This window comes from Geotrypetes seraphini, chromosome 6, assembly GCF_902459505.1.
Source record: "Geotrypetes seraphini chromosome 6, aGeoSer1.1, whole genome shotgun sequence".
Lineage (NCBI taxonomy): Eukaryota > Metazoa > Chordata > Amphibia > Gymnophiona > Dermophiidae > Geotrypetes > Geotrypetes seraphini.
This window is the reverse complement of record NC_047089.1, coordinates 223676802-223696337: the sequence shown is the minus strand read 5'-3', so window position 1 is coordinate 223696337 and position 19536 is coordinate 223676802. Positions and strand designations below refer to the sequence as shown.

General features: G+C 46.7%; 1 protein-coding gene across 3 annotated transcripts in view; it reads left to right on the top strand.

Annotated features, from left to right (window-relative positions):
- The window catches only part of KAT6A (lysine acetyltransferase 6A), a 408346-nt gene that overhangs the window by 43976 nt on the left and 344834 nt on the right, over positions 1-19536 (top strand). For all 3 annotated transcript variants that reach the window (XM_033949340.1, XM_033949338.1, XM_033949341.1), the window contains one exon: positions 1419-1527. In XM_033949340.1, coding sequence (XP_033805231.1) covers positions 1419-1527 — 109 coding nt within the window. The remainder of the gene's footprint in view (positions 1-1418; positions 1528-19536) is intronic.

The following is a 19536-nucleotide window of genomic DNA, read 5'->3' as shown; positions in this document are numbered from 1 at the left end:
GGGGGTGCGAGTGGTCCTGCCGGGGGGGGGGGATGTATCGGGCGTCGGGGAGTCGGCCGGGCAAGAGGGCTTGGGCTCCCTCTTGCTCCGATCGTGGATGCGGGTGCGGGTGGGAGCGCGTGCGAGCGGTCGTTCGGGGTGGGGGTGCGAGCGGTCCTGCTGGGGGGGGTGAATCGGGCGGGGTGGGAACTATGTTTAAAAACTTTTGTATACCGCGCTCACACATATAACGCGCGAGGGGTATGCGCGGTAGGTAAAAACGCGTATAACGCGCGCGTTATATGCGTGAAAATACGGTACATTACATTAGTGACTTCTATTCCGCCAGTACCTTGCAGTTCTAGACAGTCCTCAAAATAAAGTACTTTAGTTTAAAAGTTAAGATAGGAGGTTAACACTTTTGTTCTTCATCCATCCCACTGTTCCTTCTCCACCACCACATCCAACATTTCCCCCCCTCATCTCTCTCTTCCCCCTTGCATTTGTATCTCAAGCCTCTCCTACCACCATTTCCAATATTTCTCTCTCTCTCACCCTAAGCCCAAAATTTTTTCTCTTCTCTTTCTTCATTTCTCTGTGTGCACCACCTTGCTTTCCCTCTCATTCAGACACCCATGCCCAACAATTCTTCCTTTCTGTTCCCACCCCCACCTCAGCATCTTTCTCTCACTCCCTCTATTCTTCCATCTTATATCTCAAGTTCAAGCTCCCCTTCCTCCCTCATCAGAGTCCCAAGTTCATACTCCCTCCCTTCCATCTTTTTTCTGAAATTTGTGCTCCCTCCCTCCCTTCTGTGTCCCAACGTGACCCTGCTTCTCCCTTTCTGTGCAAGCACGCCCCTCTTCCTCCCTTCAATCTCCCAACGTGACCATCTTCTTCCCTTCTGTGTCCCAACACACCCCTCTTCCTCCCTTCCCTCCATCTGTGATGTTTCCCAAATTTGTGTGTCCCTCCCTCAGGTGTTTACCTCATTTGGTCAGCTCCCTCCTCCCAGCTGCACTTGTTTTTACAAAGCTGCGGCTGTGGTTCCTACATGTGGCTCGTGGCTGACCCGGACGATTTCTGATGTCATAGGGAAGTTCTTCCAGGTCAGCTATGGACAGCAAGCAGGAGCCTTATTAAAATAAAATGCTTTAATTTTTCCTCCTGAAAGTCGGGCATATCACTCACTGCTCCAAAATCAGCTGGTGACTGGTTCCAAACCTATGGGCCTGAAAATAACATTCTGCAGAAATACATAATACTTTATAAAAGACATCTGCTCTTTCTATGGTATTTATGTTGTGATCCTAGAGTAAGGAAAGGAGCCTTACTGTTTGCCATATGGCTACTTTAATAAAACAAGGATTCTGTAGAACTCAAAGAGTCATTATTAATGGGAAGCTCTTCCTTTTTTTTCTTTACTTTCTTCATCACAGCCTGTTGCTGAGCCCATCCCGATTTGCAGTTTCTGTCTTGGTACGAAAGAACAGAACCGGGAAAGGAAGCCTGAAGAGCTTATATCCTGTGCTGACTGTGGCAATAGTGGTAAGCAATGCTGTCCATTTTGCTGTGATGATGTTTAGAGAAAGGAGTGTTGCATAGTTTGACAGGTAATTTAGCTGGGACATTTGTTAAGTTAATTGTACCAGATGAATAAGATACTCTGTTAGGTCTGACCCCCACAGATCCTTCAAGAATAGCATCTGACATGCTGGTATAAGAAATAAAATGGTATGAGATTGTCATAGTAATATGGCTGATACTCATATTTTGAGCAGTAGTTTCACTCCCAGTAACACTGCCTATAATTGGTCCCTGAAGCAACCATTTTTGCTGCTATGAGATGTAGTTAGGGTGTTATGATTGCCAGCTATCTGGCTTTTTTTCAAAAGTCAGCAGAATTTTATATTAATGTCTAGAACAGTGTGTCGCAAACTTATTTCCAACTGCGGCACACTAAACAGGTGGCCGTAACTCAAAGGCACCCAGAAGTGCGTGGACGTTGACGCAATGATGTCATGCGCATGCGTGATGCCATCATGTTGACATCTGTGCATGTATGAAGGTCCTGCAGATGGGGTCTTGAGCCGGCAGGTGGGGGGGAGGGGTCAACAGGAAAGGCATGGAGAAGAATAGAGGTGCCAAGTCCGGCTGACTGTTTACAGGATGTGCCTCTCTCCACAAGAGAGACATCTTGTAGGCAATCAGCTGGCACCGGTGACTCTTCTCCTCTCCTGTGTCTCATGCCGCAGCACACAGTTTGTGATTCACTAGTCTAGAAGATAGAAGGATGAGTTAATATGTCTGGGCATTTTTCAGAGTTAATAAATCTTCTATCTGCAGTTTTCTGGTACACCTAACATAGAAACATAGAAAATGACGGCAGAAAAGGGCCACAGCCCATCAAGTCTGCCCACTCTAATGACCCATCCCCTAACTTTACCCCTTAGAGATCCCACGTGAATATCCCATTTAATTTTAAAATCTGACACGCTGCTGGCCTCAATCACTTGCAGCGGGAGTTCATTCCAATGATTGACCACCCTTTCGGTGAAGAAATACTTTCTGCAGTCACCATGAAATTTTCCTCCCCTGATTTTCAGCGGATGCCCTCTTGTGGATGAGGGTCCTTTAAGAAGGAAGATTTCATCTTCCACCTCGATACGGCCTGTGATATATTTGAATGTCTCAATCATGTCTCCACTCTCTCTTCGTTCCTCAAGTGAGTACAGCTGCAATTTATTCAGCCTTTCCTCATACGGGATAACCTTGAGCCCCGAGACCATCCTGGTGGCCATTCGCTGAACCGACTCAATTCTCAGCACATTTTTCCGGTAATGTGGTCTCCAGAATTGTACACAATATTCCAAGTGAGGTCTCACCATGGATCTGTACAATGGCATTATGACTTCGGGCATCCTGCTGACAAAAGCTCTGCGGATACAACCCATCATTTTCCACTTGATTGGCAGTTTTCATGTCATCACTAATGATCACTCCTAAATCACGTTCTGCCATAGTCCTCCGCCATTCCTTGCCTCACCTCTCCCTTACCTGCCTGGGCGACTCAGCCTGCTATGTCTGTTGTTGTTATAACTAATTTTTGTATAGAACAAATGGGTAACAGGATGATTAAGCAATGTTATACCAGAAACAAAATCTGAGTGCTTTCTTATGAACCCAAAAATATTAAGGGTCAATACAAAATATTATTCTTTGTTTATTGCTATCAATTTTATAACAACCCTCAAGACTTCCCTTTAAACACTTTATTTATGCTCAAGAATGGACATATCATAAATACTCAGTAACAGATCATATTACCTCTTATGATCTATATATCATTTCATGTCCATGTCCTGTATTACATTTTTTCTTAATCATTTATGTCCATTCCTCCTTCCTATCCCTTAATCTGTTTAAAAAGATTTATACTTTTATGTGTGTGATAATACCTTATTCCTTAGCAACGGCAGCAGATGAATCCAGAGACTAGTGGGATAGCACACATCGACCAGCAGGTGGAGATAGAGAACTGATTAACAGGTGGTCATCTTGGATGGAACGTCTCCTGCAGCTTCAGTATGCTCTATCTCCCAGCAGGTCATGGCCGCTATCCTAATAGCTCCTGAATTCTGGCTGTCTATGGTCGTCTGCTCTCCTGTTGAGAATTCTCCTCAGTGAGAAAGAGGTGTTCGGCTTAACGGTGCCTCTGCCTCACTCTCACCTCAGAGCCAGTGAGGGGTATTCACTCCCTGTATTTCTTCTTTCCCTTTGAAAAAAAAAAAAAAAAAGAAACAGGGAGCTTCCAAATTTGAGTAGCTGTCTTTTACTTTGTAAGCAGCCTACAACTACTACTCTCTTCAAAACTTCCTGTGTGAAGTGATTTTATCACTTTGGTTAAGACTTCTGTTATTTTGTTCTGTTATTTGGGGTTTTTGGGCTAGTTGGCTGGCGGTACTTGTGCGCTGCGGGTGAGCAGTTTTATTTTTTTATTTGGTGGAATACCATGGCAGCAGATGCTGTTAAACAGTGTTCCCGCTGTGAGAAGCGGCAAACACCGTCGAGTTTATGCTCTACAGGGTGCGCGGACACGTCAGGGGAAGATATAATTATGGCGCTGGTTCAGTCGGCGTTATCCCACCCGAAAGACGCGAGTTCGTTTTCCCCGGCTCTGTCGGCAGATGTGGCCTTGTCGGCGGTTCAAAGCAGTCAGCTGATGAGTGTGCTTTCACTGTCGACAGCGGTTTCTCTTCTCAGCGAAGTGTCGGATTTAGCAGCAGAGCAGGAGTCAGCTGTAACGGCTGGGCAGAGGTCAGACATAACTGCGGAGCAGAAGTCGGCTCTAGCAGCAGAACTCCAACCAGCTGACACGGCAAGGAATTTGCCTGCTGTGAATTCTCAGACGCAGCATTTGCCATTTCCCCCCGAATTTGTGATGCTTTTGCATAAAGCATTTCTTTTGCAGAGCACTCAACCTGCACTTCAGGGGGAGGTTAATTTAGCTGCTTTTCCTCAACTCCCAGTTAACCAATCTCAGCAGGGTTTGCTAGCAGCTAAACGTCGCAGAGTGGCCCCTATGGATGGAGGGGGACAATCCATTGGAATCCACTTTATTCCTTCTTCCTCCTGAATCGCTAGCAGATAGGGATATAGCAGATTTAGAGTTGGAAGAGGCACTTGGTAGGGAGTTGGATGATCCCACAGTGCTCCGTCTTTTCCATAAGAAGAAATTATCATATTTTATTTCTAAAACATTGCAAGGTTTAAATATATCTCAAGCGGATCCGCAGGTCTTAGAGTGGGCTAACCCTCTTATGGCGGGCATGAGGAAACCGCCTAAGACATTTCTGGTCCACGAAGCTATGACGGAACTTATTTCTGCCCAATGGGACATGTCAGAGGTAGGTCTCCGTGTGGCAAAGGCTATGCGGCAGTTGTATCCAGTAGCACAGGAGGAGCTAGAGAAATTTAAGCTCCCGAGGATAGACGCTTTGGTGGCCATGATTACCAAAAAGACTACTTTGCCTGTTGAGGGAGGTGTAGCGCTCAAAGACTCCCAGGATAGGAAACTTGAATCTACGCTGAAACTTTCCTTTGATATAGTGGCGCTTACATTGCAAGCAGCAGTGTGTAGTTCCTATGTGGCAAGAGCTTGTTTGCAATGGGCGCAGCGAATGGCGGATACCATGTTGGAGTCAGGGATGACTATTCCATCTGAATTTCCGAATATGGCAACAGGTTTAGCTTATTCCCTTCTAACATTTCTGTGACACAAGGCAACACTTATCTTTAGTGGATCCTGCCATAAACAGTGCTGATTTATATTTTAACTCCCGACACCCTCTTCAATCTGGGCATTTCAATCCACACCAGATCTTCGGGAGATTTCAAAAATGCGCTGCCTGTTTTCTAACACAAAACATCCAACCTTTGTTTCTTGAGACTGATTCCTTGTAACAACGTTGTTGTAACTAATAGCAGAGATGGTTTTTACTCCTATTTTGCATATATCAAACTGAATAGTTTCTGACTCTATCCAAATTAGAAGCTATTATAAGCAGGGACCATATTTTACATGTTAAATGTACATCGCTGCATATGCTTTTCAGCACTATAGAAATGATAAATAGTAAGTAATAGTAGTAATAGTTTTTTTATATACTGTCATTCTAGTAAAATAAACTAATCTCAATGGCTTACAAGTGGTTCAGTTCCAGGGAACAAAACTATATAAATTAAAATAAACATGATTATATTGCCAACAAATCGGAAATATTGAAGTAACACATAATCATTCTACCTGATATTCAGCCTGCTGTATTATGTAGTGTTGGACCCGCTCACAGTTGTGGGCTAATCTGACCTTGGATATTCAATGCTGGGGCATGTGTGGCATTGACTGTCTGAGTATCAGTAGTCATGCCAATATTCAGACTGGCGCCCAGTTATCTTTAGCACATAAAATTAGGACAGTTACTTAGATGATTAATGGATTGAAAATCGTTGCTAACCAGCTAAGTAAGCATTCCAGCCATATTCTGTCCCTAGTCCACCCCTCACCTAACTGGTTAGTGGTGATATTCAATGGCACTAACCAGTTAAGAGCTTTGAATGTCAAGTGCTAGGTTGCTCAGTGGGATTTAACTGGGTAGGAACCTTTCTTGCCTGGTTAAACTCTTTTGAATATTGGGCCCATTGTATCTAGGGAGACTAAAGACCTGGAAAAGTGAGGGGAAAAAAGTCTAATATTTTCTTAAATGAATTCTAATCTGTTTCTAATTGGAGAAGATTTGGGAGATTACTCCACATTGCAGGCACTAATTGTGGAGGCAGACACAACCAGAAAAAGATGAAATCTTAAAAATCTTTTAGTAGTACTGTAGAAATAAAATAATGCTTGACAAGGGCCATGTTTCACTCTGCATGGGCTGCTTCAGGGACATAAACTTAACTGTAAAACACAATATAATAATCCATAAATAAGTCTCTCTGCACTTCGTTTGTGTCTTATGATTTCATATTAATGATTTTTTAAAATCATGCATACACAACTATTATCCTAGGACAACAGCCAGCATATTCTCATGTGGGTGATGTCATCTACGGAGCCCGGTACGAAAAGTGTTAAAAGTGAACCGTCACTTTAAGTTTTAAGAAATTTTGCGACTGCCCGCACTTTGCATGCATGAGTGCCTTCCCACCCGATATAGGCTCGTGGATCCTCAGTTCGTTCTCCGCAGAGCAAAGAAGTGCTTTTTTCTGGACTTTGTCCAGTCAACATTACCTTCAATCAGTATTGTTTTCTACCAGGCCTTTGGCCGTTGTTTTTTTCCTTACTTTAATCATTTTGTTTTCTTATATAAAAATAATAAATAATAATTTATTTTTCCTCACTTGGGCCTTTCGGCCTTTGTGTTATTCTTCAGTGGGTTTTCTCCTCTATTTCATCATTAAGTTTATTTTGCCGTCCAATTTTTCTGACCGTGTTGAAACTGTTGACAGGCTTTAAAAAGTGCTGTCTCTGCCAATGTTTTATTTCAATCACTGACCCACATAGCCAGTGTTTGGTCCCTGAGTATAGTGTTGACACCTGCACGTGCTGTTCCACCTTACAAAAGCGCTCACTAAAAGCTTGTCACGTTCAGCAAGAGAAGCGCTTCGGTTCAACCATGGACACCAGAAAGCACTCTTAACCTGCGGTACCAACTGTACCAGCATCAGATGAGATTCCAGCATCGGGGAAGCCAGCTAAGAAACCATCCTCTTCCCAGCAAACGTTGCAAGCCTTTATAGCATCGAGTCCCTCGAAGCAGGCTGAATGCTGACGCCATCGCTCTCCATCTCTGAAGGTTGTGTCTCCTTCAGGGCGTGCATTCTCTTTGATATCACCCACTCTTCGACACCTTGTCGCACTGATGGTGCTGGCTGTTGAGCCAAGGGTACTGGTGCAGCTCTTCAAAGAGAAACTCAAAGAGTTTTTCAGGAGGGAGATTGTTAACATGTTTAAATTACATTTGACACAGGTGCTAGCTTTGACTACTTCGGTACTGGCCCAGCCTAAGCATGGCACCTTGAGGCCACAGGGTACTGATTCCACGTCTCCATTGAGGCGTCGGTCTAATGCATATAGATATGCCTGTAGACAATGCTCTCCATTGAGCCATCAATCCTCAACATCACAGCGATACTCTTTATCAAAGCATCAATGTCCTTTTTTGATACAGCGACACTCTTCATCAACTAAATGCTCTATATCGCATCGAACTCATGTTTCCAGGGATAACAGAACTTCCCATCGCTCCTCTTCATTAGATTGGTACCAAAGACATCGAGGAGCATCGTCTCATCGTTCTCCACTACATTCTTCTTAGAGAGAGTCACCTGGGGTTCCTGCAGTTTATTCTGATTTCTCACGTAACCATACTGACTCTGTGTGAGTCCACTTTGTCTTCCCCTGAGTCATAAGGCATACTTCAGATCCATCTCCTCCTCCAAGATGATCTCTTCCTGAAGGACTTTCTTTTACTAAATACATTAAACAGTTGGGCAAGGCCCTTCCTGTCAAATTAGAGGCTGACACTGAGTCCAAGGCAGAGCTTCTTGATGCCTTAGATTATGATGAACCTCCTAAAGAATTTCTCAGGTTACCTCTGCATAATCTTCTTAAGGAGGCCCTCCTTTGAAACTGGGAGACTCCTCTTTCTGTTACTGCAACCCCAAGAAAAATTGATTCACTCTACAGAATAATTTCTTGCCCTGGATTTGACAAACTGCAACCACAATACCAATTGTTGCTTGTGAAGCCGACCCTTAAAAAATCCTCCAGTACCAGGGTTTACATTTCTGCACCACCGGGAAGTGAGGGTTGTACTATGGACAAATTTTGTCGCAGTCTCTACCAAAACTGTATGTGGCTAATAGAGTGCTTAATTACAACTTCTACATGTCATTTTATCTTAAACATCTTGTAAAGAAGGTTGCTGACTTCGAGTAGTATATTCCTTCAGAACATCTTGAGGATTTTCAGCAGAGCACACATAGTCTTCTACAAATGAGGAAATATTTGGCATGGACGGCATTTGATGCTTTTGAAATGTCACCAAGAACATCGGCCATGTTTGTTGCTATGAGGCGTCTTGCTTGGCTATGAGTCTCTGACATGGATATTAATCTTCAGGACCATTTAGTCAACATTTCATGCTTGGGAAGAACTCTTTGGTGATAGAATAGAGGCTGCTACTCACAAGCTGACTCAGCATGAACAAAATGAGAACTCTTTGAATAGATCAAAGACTAAAAGAGTCAACAATCTAACTCTGCTCCAAAACCAGCTTCTTATTCTTATAAGAGATGATACCTGCAGCATTCTCTTCTTCCAAGCTGCCACCACAGAAGAGACAAAAGCAGCAGCTACCTCAAAAGACCCAGATTTCGGCTCCTCAAAAGCCAGCTTAGTCTTTTTTTTTGCTTAGTCTTTTTAGTGCTTCTAGAGAGCATGGCCATCATATCTCCTTCTCAGCCTCTTCCCCAACCTACCGGAAGTCAACTACAATTATATCAGCGACATTGTGCTGTCATCATGACGGACTCATGGGTCCTCAAGGTCATCACGGAGGGCTATTCATTCCATTTCATAACAATACCTTCAAATCACCCACCAAGAGAGTCCTCTTTCACATCACAAGAGACGTCCCTTCTTCTTCAGGAAATCAAAGTTTTGCTTCAGCTAAATGCCCTAGAAGTCATTCCTCCTCTTCAGAAAAATCAGGGGTTCTTCTCCAGATATTTTCTAATTCCAAAGAAGATGGGAGGTCTTTGACCAATTCTTGTCTTCCGAGATTTAAACAAATTTCTAGTCAAAGAAAAGTTTTACATGTTATCTTTAGGGACTCTATACCCTCTTCTAGAACGAAACGAATGTCTATGCTCTCTAGACTTCAAAGAGGTGATGGTTGTTGTGACAGTGCACCACCGCAAGGTGGGAATTCAGGTGCATCCTTACCTGGACGATTGGCTCATAAGAGCACCCTCGAGGGTGAGGGAGCGACAGTGGTAGAGCAAGTGGTCCAGCTCCCATAGACATAGGGCTGGGTATTCAACTTCAGGAAGAGTCAATTGATCCTGACTCAGTCCATGGAATACCTGGGAATCTGTTTTGAGATAGCACAGAACAGGGTCTTCCTTCCAGAAGCACACAAAACTTGTGAAGTAAATTTGGGAGATTGTGGCTTGCTGGCCTTCGCAGCTTGGCAGTATCCTCAATTGCTGGGATATCTGGTAGCCACAATAGATGTAAATCCTCGGGTAAGAGCACACTTCAGGAGTCACTCCTCTCAAGGTGGCCTCTGCAAGTGGATGCCCTGAACCTCCTGCTGCCGTGGTCAGGGAAAGCATGGAGCAGCCTTGACTGGTGGCTGGAACCATAGTCCTTGAACAGAGGAATGTTGCTATGCATCTCCCGGGGGACAGTCCTGATGATGGATGCTAGTCTGTTTGATTGGGAAGCGCTTTGTGAGGGATGTATGCTACAAGGGCGGTGGTCCCCATCTCAGAGGAAGTGGTCAATCAACCGCTTGGAGCTGAGAGTGATACAGTTATCTTTGTGAGACCTGGGCAGTGCTCTAGAAGGAAAGGCAGTCAGAGTCTTTTCAACCAACAATTTAAACAGGCAAGGAAGCACCAGGAATGCACCACTGAGCTTGGAAGCTTACCTGCTCTTTCAATGGGCAGAAGCCCATCTCTTGGCCATCTTGACGGCTCACGTAGCTGGGGTGGAGAATGTACAGGCGGACTTCTTAAGTCGTCAGACCTTATGTTTGCATTCTAGGACTTGCTAGAAGTTTTGGTACTGACTTAGTGGGTGGAACTAATCCCAGAGTAATGGGATGTGGAGCATGAAAACAAACAGTGGGCTCTCTACAACCCTTGTGACAGATGGGGGTTTAATTCGATGGTCAAGACTACCATTCCTGTTTACAAGAAAGAAGATTAGAAATGTAAGAACTTATACTTTCCTTCAATAGGGGCACGCGCATTCTTCCCCCAGCATACGTGCACCCCAACACATCTATTTTCATGCAGAGAGATTTGAAAGAATTCTAAGAGCTGTGTGTCACATGCTTGCCCCACTTAGTTCTGCAGTGAAACGTTTAACTGAATTTTTCTGCTTTCTTATTGATTGATAACTAATATCAGATGCTTTTAGGCAGTTCCAATTTAAGATATCAGGTGATGGTGCGCCCGCATCTGGAGTACTGCGTCTAATATTGGTCGCCGTACCTTAAGAAGGATATGGCGATACTCAAGATGGTTCAGAGGAGAGCGACACAACTGATAAAGGGTATGGAAAACCTTTCATATGCTGAAAGATTAGAGAAACTGGGCCTCTTTTCCCTGGAGAAGCGGAAGCTTAGAGGGGACATGATAGAGACTTACAAGATCATGAATGGCATGAAGAAAGTGGAGAGGGACAGATTTTTTAAACTTTCGAAAACTACAAGAACGAGAGGGCATTTGGAAAAATTAAGAGGGAACAAATTCAGAACCAATGCTAGGAAGTTCTTCTTCACACAAAGGATGGTGGACACCTGGAATGCGCTTCAAGAGGGAGTGATACGACAGAGTACGCTACTGGGTTTCAAGAAGGGATTGGATGATTTCCTGAAGGAAAAGGGGATTGAAGGGTATAGATAGAGGATTGGATGATTTCCTGAAGGAGAAGGGGATTGAAGGGTACAGATAGATAATTACTACGCAGGTCCTGGACCTGATGGGCCGCTGCGTGAGGGGACTGCTGGGCATGATGGACCTCTGGTCTGACCCAGCAGAGGCACTGCTTATGTTCTTAGGAACATACCTAGGGCCTGATTCTATAACTTGTAGGTGCCACTCTGCACAGTTGTTAATCAGCCACTAGGCTTCCTTTATAGAATCACGCCTAGTGGCACCTAGGTATCCTAGGTGCCAGTATATTATGCCAGGGTTTTCCTGGCCTAGTTCACCTAGGGCCTAACAACGCCTAAGTCAACCATGCCAATTCTTCACCTATAACCCCTACTTTTCAGGTAGGTATCATTAGGTGTTGGAGGGCACCTTGACTTAGGTGTCACTAGATGCCATGCCAGTATCCAAGCGCAACCTAAATTGACAACTGAAATGATTTCTTAATCAGTTTTTAATGGCATGGTCACCATGCCATTTTTTTTAAAACAGTTTAGTTGTACATAAAACTAAGGTGGTGTTATTTGCTAGACAACTGTGATTAGGGACTAGCAGTGCCTAACCTAGGCACAGTTTATAGACTCAGGCTCATATAGTCTACAGCAGTGTTCTTCAACCTTTTGATACCTATGGACCGGCAGAAATAAAATAATTATTTTGTGGACCAGCACCGGTCTACGAACTAGCAGTTGAAGAACATGGGGCTAAGTCGTGCCCATCTCTACTCAGTCTCCGCCCCAGACCCTGCCCCCATAATAGTAGTAATTGTAACACCATTTTTTCCATTCATTTTTCATATATACACACAATATAATTGTATTAACAACACTTAATAGTTAACCACAAAATTAAAATACACAAAGCACACTGTATGCTTTTCAACATTCATTCCAACCAGAAAACAGATAACCCCATGCAAATGCAGGACCAAAAACTAAAAGTACTAATATTTACAAACAAACCTAAGATGCAAGACTCTGCAAGCAATACAACCCCAGAGGAAATGAAACAAATGCATTTCTTCCTGAACAGACAAATCAGTCACTAAATAAAAAAAATAAAAGCATTTTCCCTACCGTTGCTGTCTCTCTCCCTCCATGTGCCTTGCCTTCTGGCCTGCCCCCCGGTGTTATATTTAAGCCAGTCCACAGTGCGATCAACACGGCGTCTTCAGGCCGGCTCCCTGAGTGCTGCATTGCACAAAGCTGTGGGCAGCGGCTCCTCACACGTGTCCCGCGCCTCATCTGGAAGCCTTCCCTCTGACGTTGCGACTTCAGAGAGAAGGCTTCCAGTTCAGGTGCAGGATGCGGGTAGAAGCCTTTTCCCATGGCTTTGTGCACTGCAGCACTCAGGGAGCCAGCACGAAGATGCCGCATTGATCGTGCCGTGGACTGGCGGCTGAAGAACGCTGTCTTGGGCTTGATGGACGTGCTGGCCCTGCAAACTGGCAGAAAATTTCTGTGTACTGACACCGTTCCACGGACTGGCGGTTGAAGAACACTGGTCTATAGCAGTGTATTGCAAACTGTGTGCCTCCTGAGATTTCAGATGTGCCTTGACACACTGGCGAGGAGGAAAGTCGTCCACGCTCACATCCTGTAGGAAGTCAGCCGGCGCAGATGACTCTCCTCCTGGCCGGTGTCTCTCCTCCTCTCCCAACGAAGCGGGTCGCAGCCAGATGGACCTTCACGCATGTGCTTGATGTCATCGCGTCGACGTCCGTGCACTTCTGGCCAGGGCACTGGATTTAGTGTGCCGCCAGCCAGAAAGTTTGTGAGACACTGGTCTTGAGTTTAAGGGATCCTCTGAGATGTGCTCAGGGCCCAGAACGGCAGGATTAACTGGGTTATTTTTTCCCAATTCAACATTTGTTGTTGGAATTTTTTTTTCTTTTAACATGTCAGGAAGCTAGAAGGATGGCTAATACGTCTGGATATTTTTTGGAGTTTAAAACTATCCTCCCTACTGTGTAAGCAGGGCTTAATTTCTCAGGGAACATCCTAGAACACAATTTTACTACTTATTTTCAGACTCCAGAGCAGCTTGATGTATTCTGCTCAAGCCTTCTTTAGGAAACTGGAGGTAAAACAGAGGGGGAAGGGGGTAAGCCTGGAGTGGAACAGGGGATTGTCCCTCTTCTTGCCTGGCCTGCTCACTCACTCCCTGGCTTCACAGTTTCACTTTCTTTTGGTTTTCAAATTTTGGGGGGTAGATGTACAAAGCATTAGCATGGCATTAACCCAGTTTTACTGTGGGTTTTATTGGCCGAGCAATACTCATATGGTTTCAGTATAGGTATTTCCATTACTGCAGACCACATTTAAATGCATATTAATGTGATCATTATTAGAGAATGACATGGTGGCTATCCCGCAAAACGGTGGGGGGGGGGGAAGTTCTCACTGCGATCACGGGGACAAGACCATCTACCGCCTCGTGGAGCAGTGAATGGCCTTGTCCCCTCAGTTAAGGGAGGGAAGGCACGCAGTCACCAATTGCGCACCGTCCCCTCCCTACTTCCAGCCAAATCTATCATCCTCCCTCCTTCCCCCTTATCTTCGCGGCGCTTTACAAAATAAACTGAAGCTGGCGAAGCCTGCCTGTGCCGCCCTGCAGTCACTGTGTGGGCGGAAGCTTCTCCTCTGACGCAACTTCCGGTTGTGTCAGAGGAGAAGCTTCCGCCCACTCACACGTGATTGCAGGGCGGCACAGGCAGGCTTTGCCGGCTTCAGTTTCTTTTCTAAAGTGCCGCGAAGGTAAGGGGAAAGGAGGGAGATTGATTTGGCCGGAGGGAGGGAAGGGGCCGCACGCACGATTGATCAGTGACCTCGCGCCTTCCCTCTCTTAAGTTTCTTTACGCTGCGAGGGTAAGGGGGAGGGAGGGAGATTCTCGGGCTGCTAAGGGTTGGTGAGGTGGCGAGAGGGAAGGGTGGATGCTGCGGGGGCAGTGAAGGGGACGGCGGGTTCGGGGACAGGGCGGTGACGGGGACGGTGGTCCGGTGACAGGGCAGTGACGGGGATAGATTTTTTTTCCTCGTGTCATTCTCTAATTATCTACCCTGCAGCTATGCTAATTAAAAAAAAAAAAAAAATAGTTCACATGTATTTAGTATGGGAAACAGTTTGCCAGTTCAGGCAGCATAGAAGGGTTGGTTGGGAGGAGCATGTGTTCCGTGGCACCCTTTCTCAATTGCTTCAGACTACATCTTGCATTGGTCCCATCCCACACAAACAGTATCATAGCCTCCTTCCCCCCAGCCCCAAGCCTGGCTAGTCTTTCCATACAATATTAAATAAGAAAAAAATGTTCTGTGTGGTCTAATGACCCCAGGCCCACTTTCTCTCACCCACACAAATCCCTGGTAGTCTACTAACCTTCTCCCTTCCTCCCCCCGGCTCCATAAAAAGCTATCTTGTAGTCTGCGACCCCAAACCAAGCCCCCTCCAACCGCATATCTTCCTCTGGATGCTGTCATTTGCAAAATGAGTTCCTTTTTTTCATATAAGGGAGCTGGTGAGTCAGCAGTATGACTAGTGCCTTCTGTCCTGAGTGTGATGGAGAAGTATTGGTCAGTAGAGCTGATCCGGCATCAAGATTTTAGGTATTCTATTTTCTGTGTGGTAGCAGGAGACATTGGTGATAGTTGCCACAAAGGTACCTTTTGGGAGGAGCAGTATCCATTTTGGAACTGGATCATGTGAGCAAGAGCAGCCTCAGCATGTGACAAGGTGGTGGGAGCCTTCTGTTTTCCCCTAGGAAGTCAGGGCCCTGGTGGGAAAAGCAGGTTTTGGCCCTCAGGACCAGATTCTCTAAGCTTGAACACCACAGGAAAAAAAAAATATATATACCTTGGTGGGAGCGATTTTTGTTTTACTGGCAATTCTCAGCACAGTAGTATGCAAATTATACATGCATGCTATGTGTGCGGAAAATCACTAGCACAGCTCTTCCTCCTGCCTGCCTGTCAAAAAAGCAACCCTTACTCTCCCTGACTGAACTGGCAAGCAGAGAGAGCAGGGCTGCTTTTTTGTAATGGGCGCAACTGTTGTGTGTGCAAAGCACATACACAAGAGCTGCACCTATAACCTCCCTCCCCCGGACAGCAAGCTTTCCTTCTCTTGACAGCCCCCCACCATAGAAGGCTGGTGGTCTAGTAGGCCATTCTCTGTAGGCCATTCTCTGACCCCTCCTCCCCTGGCAGCAAACTCCCCCCCTCCCCCCCGACATCCCCTCATCAAGCCTGGTGGTCTAGTAGGCAATCCTCCCCTCCGAACCCCACTCATACCTTTTTAGAAGACTGATATGAAGGGAACTAACTATCTCCCGCTGACAGGCCCACCTCTTCAAAATAGTGGGCCTTCCCCTTCTCGTTGCATCCTTGGATGGACCGGGGAGGGGCCTAAAGCCCTGATTGGCCCAGGTGCTTAAGACCTCTCTTATGGGCCATAGGAAGGGTCCTAGGTGCCTGGGCCAATCAGGACCTTAGGCCCCTCCCCAGTGCATCCTGGTGCAGGATGCACTGGGAAGGCCCGCCATTTTTAAGAGGCGGGCCTGCCAACGGGAGTGAGTGATCTCCCCTTCTGCCTTTCTTCTAAAAAGGTACGAGGGAGGTTTGGAAGGGGAGAACAGCCCCCTAGACCACCAGGCAGGTCTGAGCTGCTTTATTTTCCTGTCAGTGCCTGAGCCAATCAGTGTTCAGACCCTGCCAGTAAATATTGGCCCCGATTCCTTGTAAATGGAGAGGCATTCCTTTTTAAGAATCGCTTGGAGAGGTCATTTTAATATTAATGGCATCATTGTACATCATTTACATAGTACAATCGGAGGCTGCTAGAAAGCATGGAAAAACCTTCAGTGAGCCATTTTAATAATCAGGGGGTAAAATCCGTGCATTTAACGATGGCTTAGCACCATCGTTAAATGCACGGTGACTTTAGAGAATCGACTTCTCAGTTGTTGCAGTTCTTAACAGCAAGTCTGGAGAAAGCCTTGGTGGGGTTGTAAGGGGCTGGCTTTGCCAACAGGTTATAGAATACAGTGGGGGCTCTCTGAGGGGCTCCCAAGATCCTTTCCTAGAGAGCAATTAAGCATGAAGCAGTCCAGAATTGCCAGTGGATCCTTGGTTTCTAACCCTAGTCACCTCTATCTTGGAGCAGTATTGGAAATGTGAGTAGGTAGATGAGGTGGAGGAGGTGAAGTTTTGTTTCCTTGATCCTGGAAAGAGAAGAGCATTTATCATTCACTTATTCTACTGGGAATAGATCCCTTCCCTTATCGTTCAAGTAGTTGCCAGGAAGGCCATCATTCTGGTGCAAGGTGGCCTGGTGTGTCCACAAAAGGTCACAAAGAGTATAGTGGAAGCTCTCTGAGGGGCTCCCAAGATCCCTTCCTGGGGAGCAATGTCTCCCAGACTTGGAAGATAGAGGTTCTCCCTAACCAGATATTTTTCTATGGATTCTGTATATAGCACCCAAATTTGGGTATACTGCTGAAATGCACACACATCTTAATTGACTAATGAACAATTATTGGATGCTAACAACCAATTATTTACATTAATTTGCATCAGTTAGGATTTGTGCAAGCATCTCCATGCTATTCTATTACATTGGGTGCCCAAATTCCATAGCATACATTATCCCAGGACAAGCAGGCAGCATATTCTTAATGCATGGGTGACGTCACCGACGGAGCCCCGGTACGGACCTTTTTAACTAGAAAGTTCTAGTTGGCCGCACCGCGCATGCGCGAGTGCCTTCCCGCCCGATGGAGGAGTGCGTGGTCCCCAGTTTCTTCATTTCCGCGGAGCGAAGAAGACACATGCGTTTTCAACGGCCGCTGAAAAACTAATTTTTGCCTTCCCGCTCGCGTATTTTCTCACTTTTTTCCTATTTTTCTTATCGGATTCCCTTATTTTTGTTTAAAAAAAAAAATCGTCGAGTTTTCCTTATTTTTTCAGGCCGACCCCGGCGGGGCCTGTTGCCACCATACAGGCCTCCGGATTCAATTTTGCGGAGGCCGTGTTTCCCTTCATGCCCCCTCAACCGGGTTTTAAGAAGTGCCAGCGGTGTGCACGCCCGATCTCCCTCACCGACCCACACAATTGGTGCCTCCAGTGCTTGGGTCCAGAGCATCGGGCTGACACCTGCACCCGCTGTGCTACGCTTAAAAAGCGTACTTTGAAAAATCGGCAGATCCAGCAAAATATTTTGTTTGGTACCGGATCTGCCATGGAACCGGCTGCGACGTCGACGGCACCACAAAAGTCGGCACCGACGACATCGACACCACCGGACCCTTCCTCGGGGTCGTTGGGCCCAGGTAAGCCGGCTAAGAAGCCTCCCACTTCCCTTGAGCGCCCTCCTGCCACGGTTGCGACACCGGCCCTCCCGGCACCGCACCGGCCCCGCAAACGCTCCGCTCTGATCTCGGTGAGTGCCTCATCATCGGCCTCCTCATCGCCGGAGCGTAGAGCGGCACCTATGGTACCGAAGAAGAAAAAAGCGGTACCGGTGCCTCCCCTGGACAACCGCATCGCGGCCATACTCCAAACACAGTTACAGGAGCAGCTGCAACAACAGCTCCAACAACTGTTGCCGGCGTTGCTGGCACCGCACCTTCCGGTACAGGACCGGTCCGAGCCTCACACTGTCCCATCGGTGTCGACCCCCTCGGTACCGATTAATACTTCCATGCCGGTGCTCTTGGCAGAAACACCTACAGTACACACCCGTGATGCTGCCGACCCTGTCCGGTCCCAGGAACGACATCGGTCTTCCTCACTCGGTACCGCCTCGGTGCGCTCAGGCAAATCTCTTTCAAAGACCCGCCATGCCGAGCCTTCCACACCGATGTCCAAACGTACGCACCCCGACGTTAGGGACCCAGATTTGTGGGAAGACTCCCCTCACGGTACCGAGGAGGACGCTTCATCAACCGATGAAGAACCCTCCATGATCGACACCGTCTCAAAACCAGAGCAATCCTCTTTCTCCAAATTCCTTAGGGAGATGTCAGCAGCTCTTTCCATTCCCTTAGAGTCCGACTCTAAAAAGTCTCAGGCTTTCCTCGATGCCCTAGACTTTGAGCAACCTCCCAAAGAATTTCTGAAGTTGCCCGTCCACGACATCTTACGGGAAACTTTCTATAAAAACTGTGAAGCTCCCCTCACGGTTCCTGGAGCCCCTCGTAAATTGGATAGCTTGTACCGGGTTATTCCAATCCCAGGGTTTGACAAACCTCAATTACCCCACGAGTCCCTCCTGGTGGAATCTACTTTGAAAAATTCTCAGGGTTCCAGTGTATATGCCTCCACCCCTCCTGGCAGAGAGGGAAAAACCATGGATAAATTTGGTAAGCGCCTTTTCCAAAATGCCATGTTAGCCAATAGAGCCAACAACTACACCTTCCACTTCTCCTTCCACTTCTCCTTCCACTTCTCCTTCTACATGAAGCATCTGGTGCAACAGCTCTCCTCCTTACAGAAATATCTTCCTGAACGTAAGGTCCCTCTTTTCCAGCAACATATTTCCAACCTCCTCCAACTCAGGAAATTCATGGTTCGCTCCATCTACGACTCATTTGAGCTGACCTCTCGCGCATCTGCCATGGCGGTGGCCATGCGCCATTTGGCGTGGCTGAGAGTCTCTGACCTAGACATTAACCACCAGGACCGCCTGGCTAACGCACCTTGTCTGGGTGATGAACTCTTCGGAGAGTCCCTGGACTCAGCAACCCAGAAACTCTCAGCACATGAGACCAGGTGGGACACTCTGATTAAACCTAAAAAGAAGACTCCACCTGCTCGCACCTACAGACAGCAGTCTTCCTACCAGCGCAGGTTCTCGGCCAGACCTCTCAACCCGCCTCAACAGCAGCCACGCCGACCTCGGCAACAACATCAAACTCAGGCTCGCTCTCAGTCTCACCAACCTGCCAAGCCTCTACCTCCGTCAAAATCATCTCAGCCCTTTTGACTCTTTTCTCCAGGGCATAGCCAGTCTCCCAACATCATTGCCTCTTCCTCAGCCTATCGGAGGATGCCTCCAACTCTTCCTCAGCCGTTGGGAGGTCATCACATCAGACCAATGGGTCCTCAACATCATTTGCCAAGGCTACTCTCTCAACTTCCAGACTCTTCCACCAGACAATCCTCCCGTAGAGTCTGCTTCTCACTCCTCCCAAACCCCCCTCCTCCTGAGGGAGGTCCAATCCCTCCTTTTTCTCAATGCCATCGAAGAGGTGCCTCCGGACCAAAGGGGTCAGGGATTCTACTCCCGCTACTTCCTGGTTCCCAAGAAGACAGGAGACCTCCGCCCCATCCTCGATCT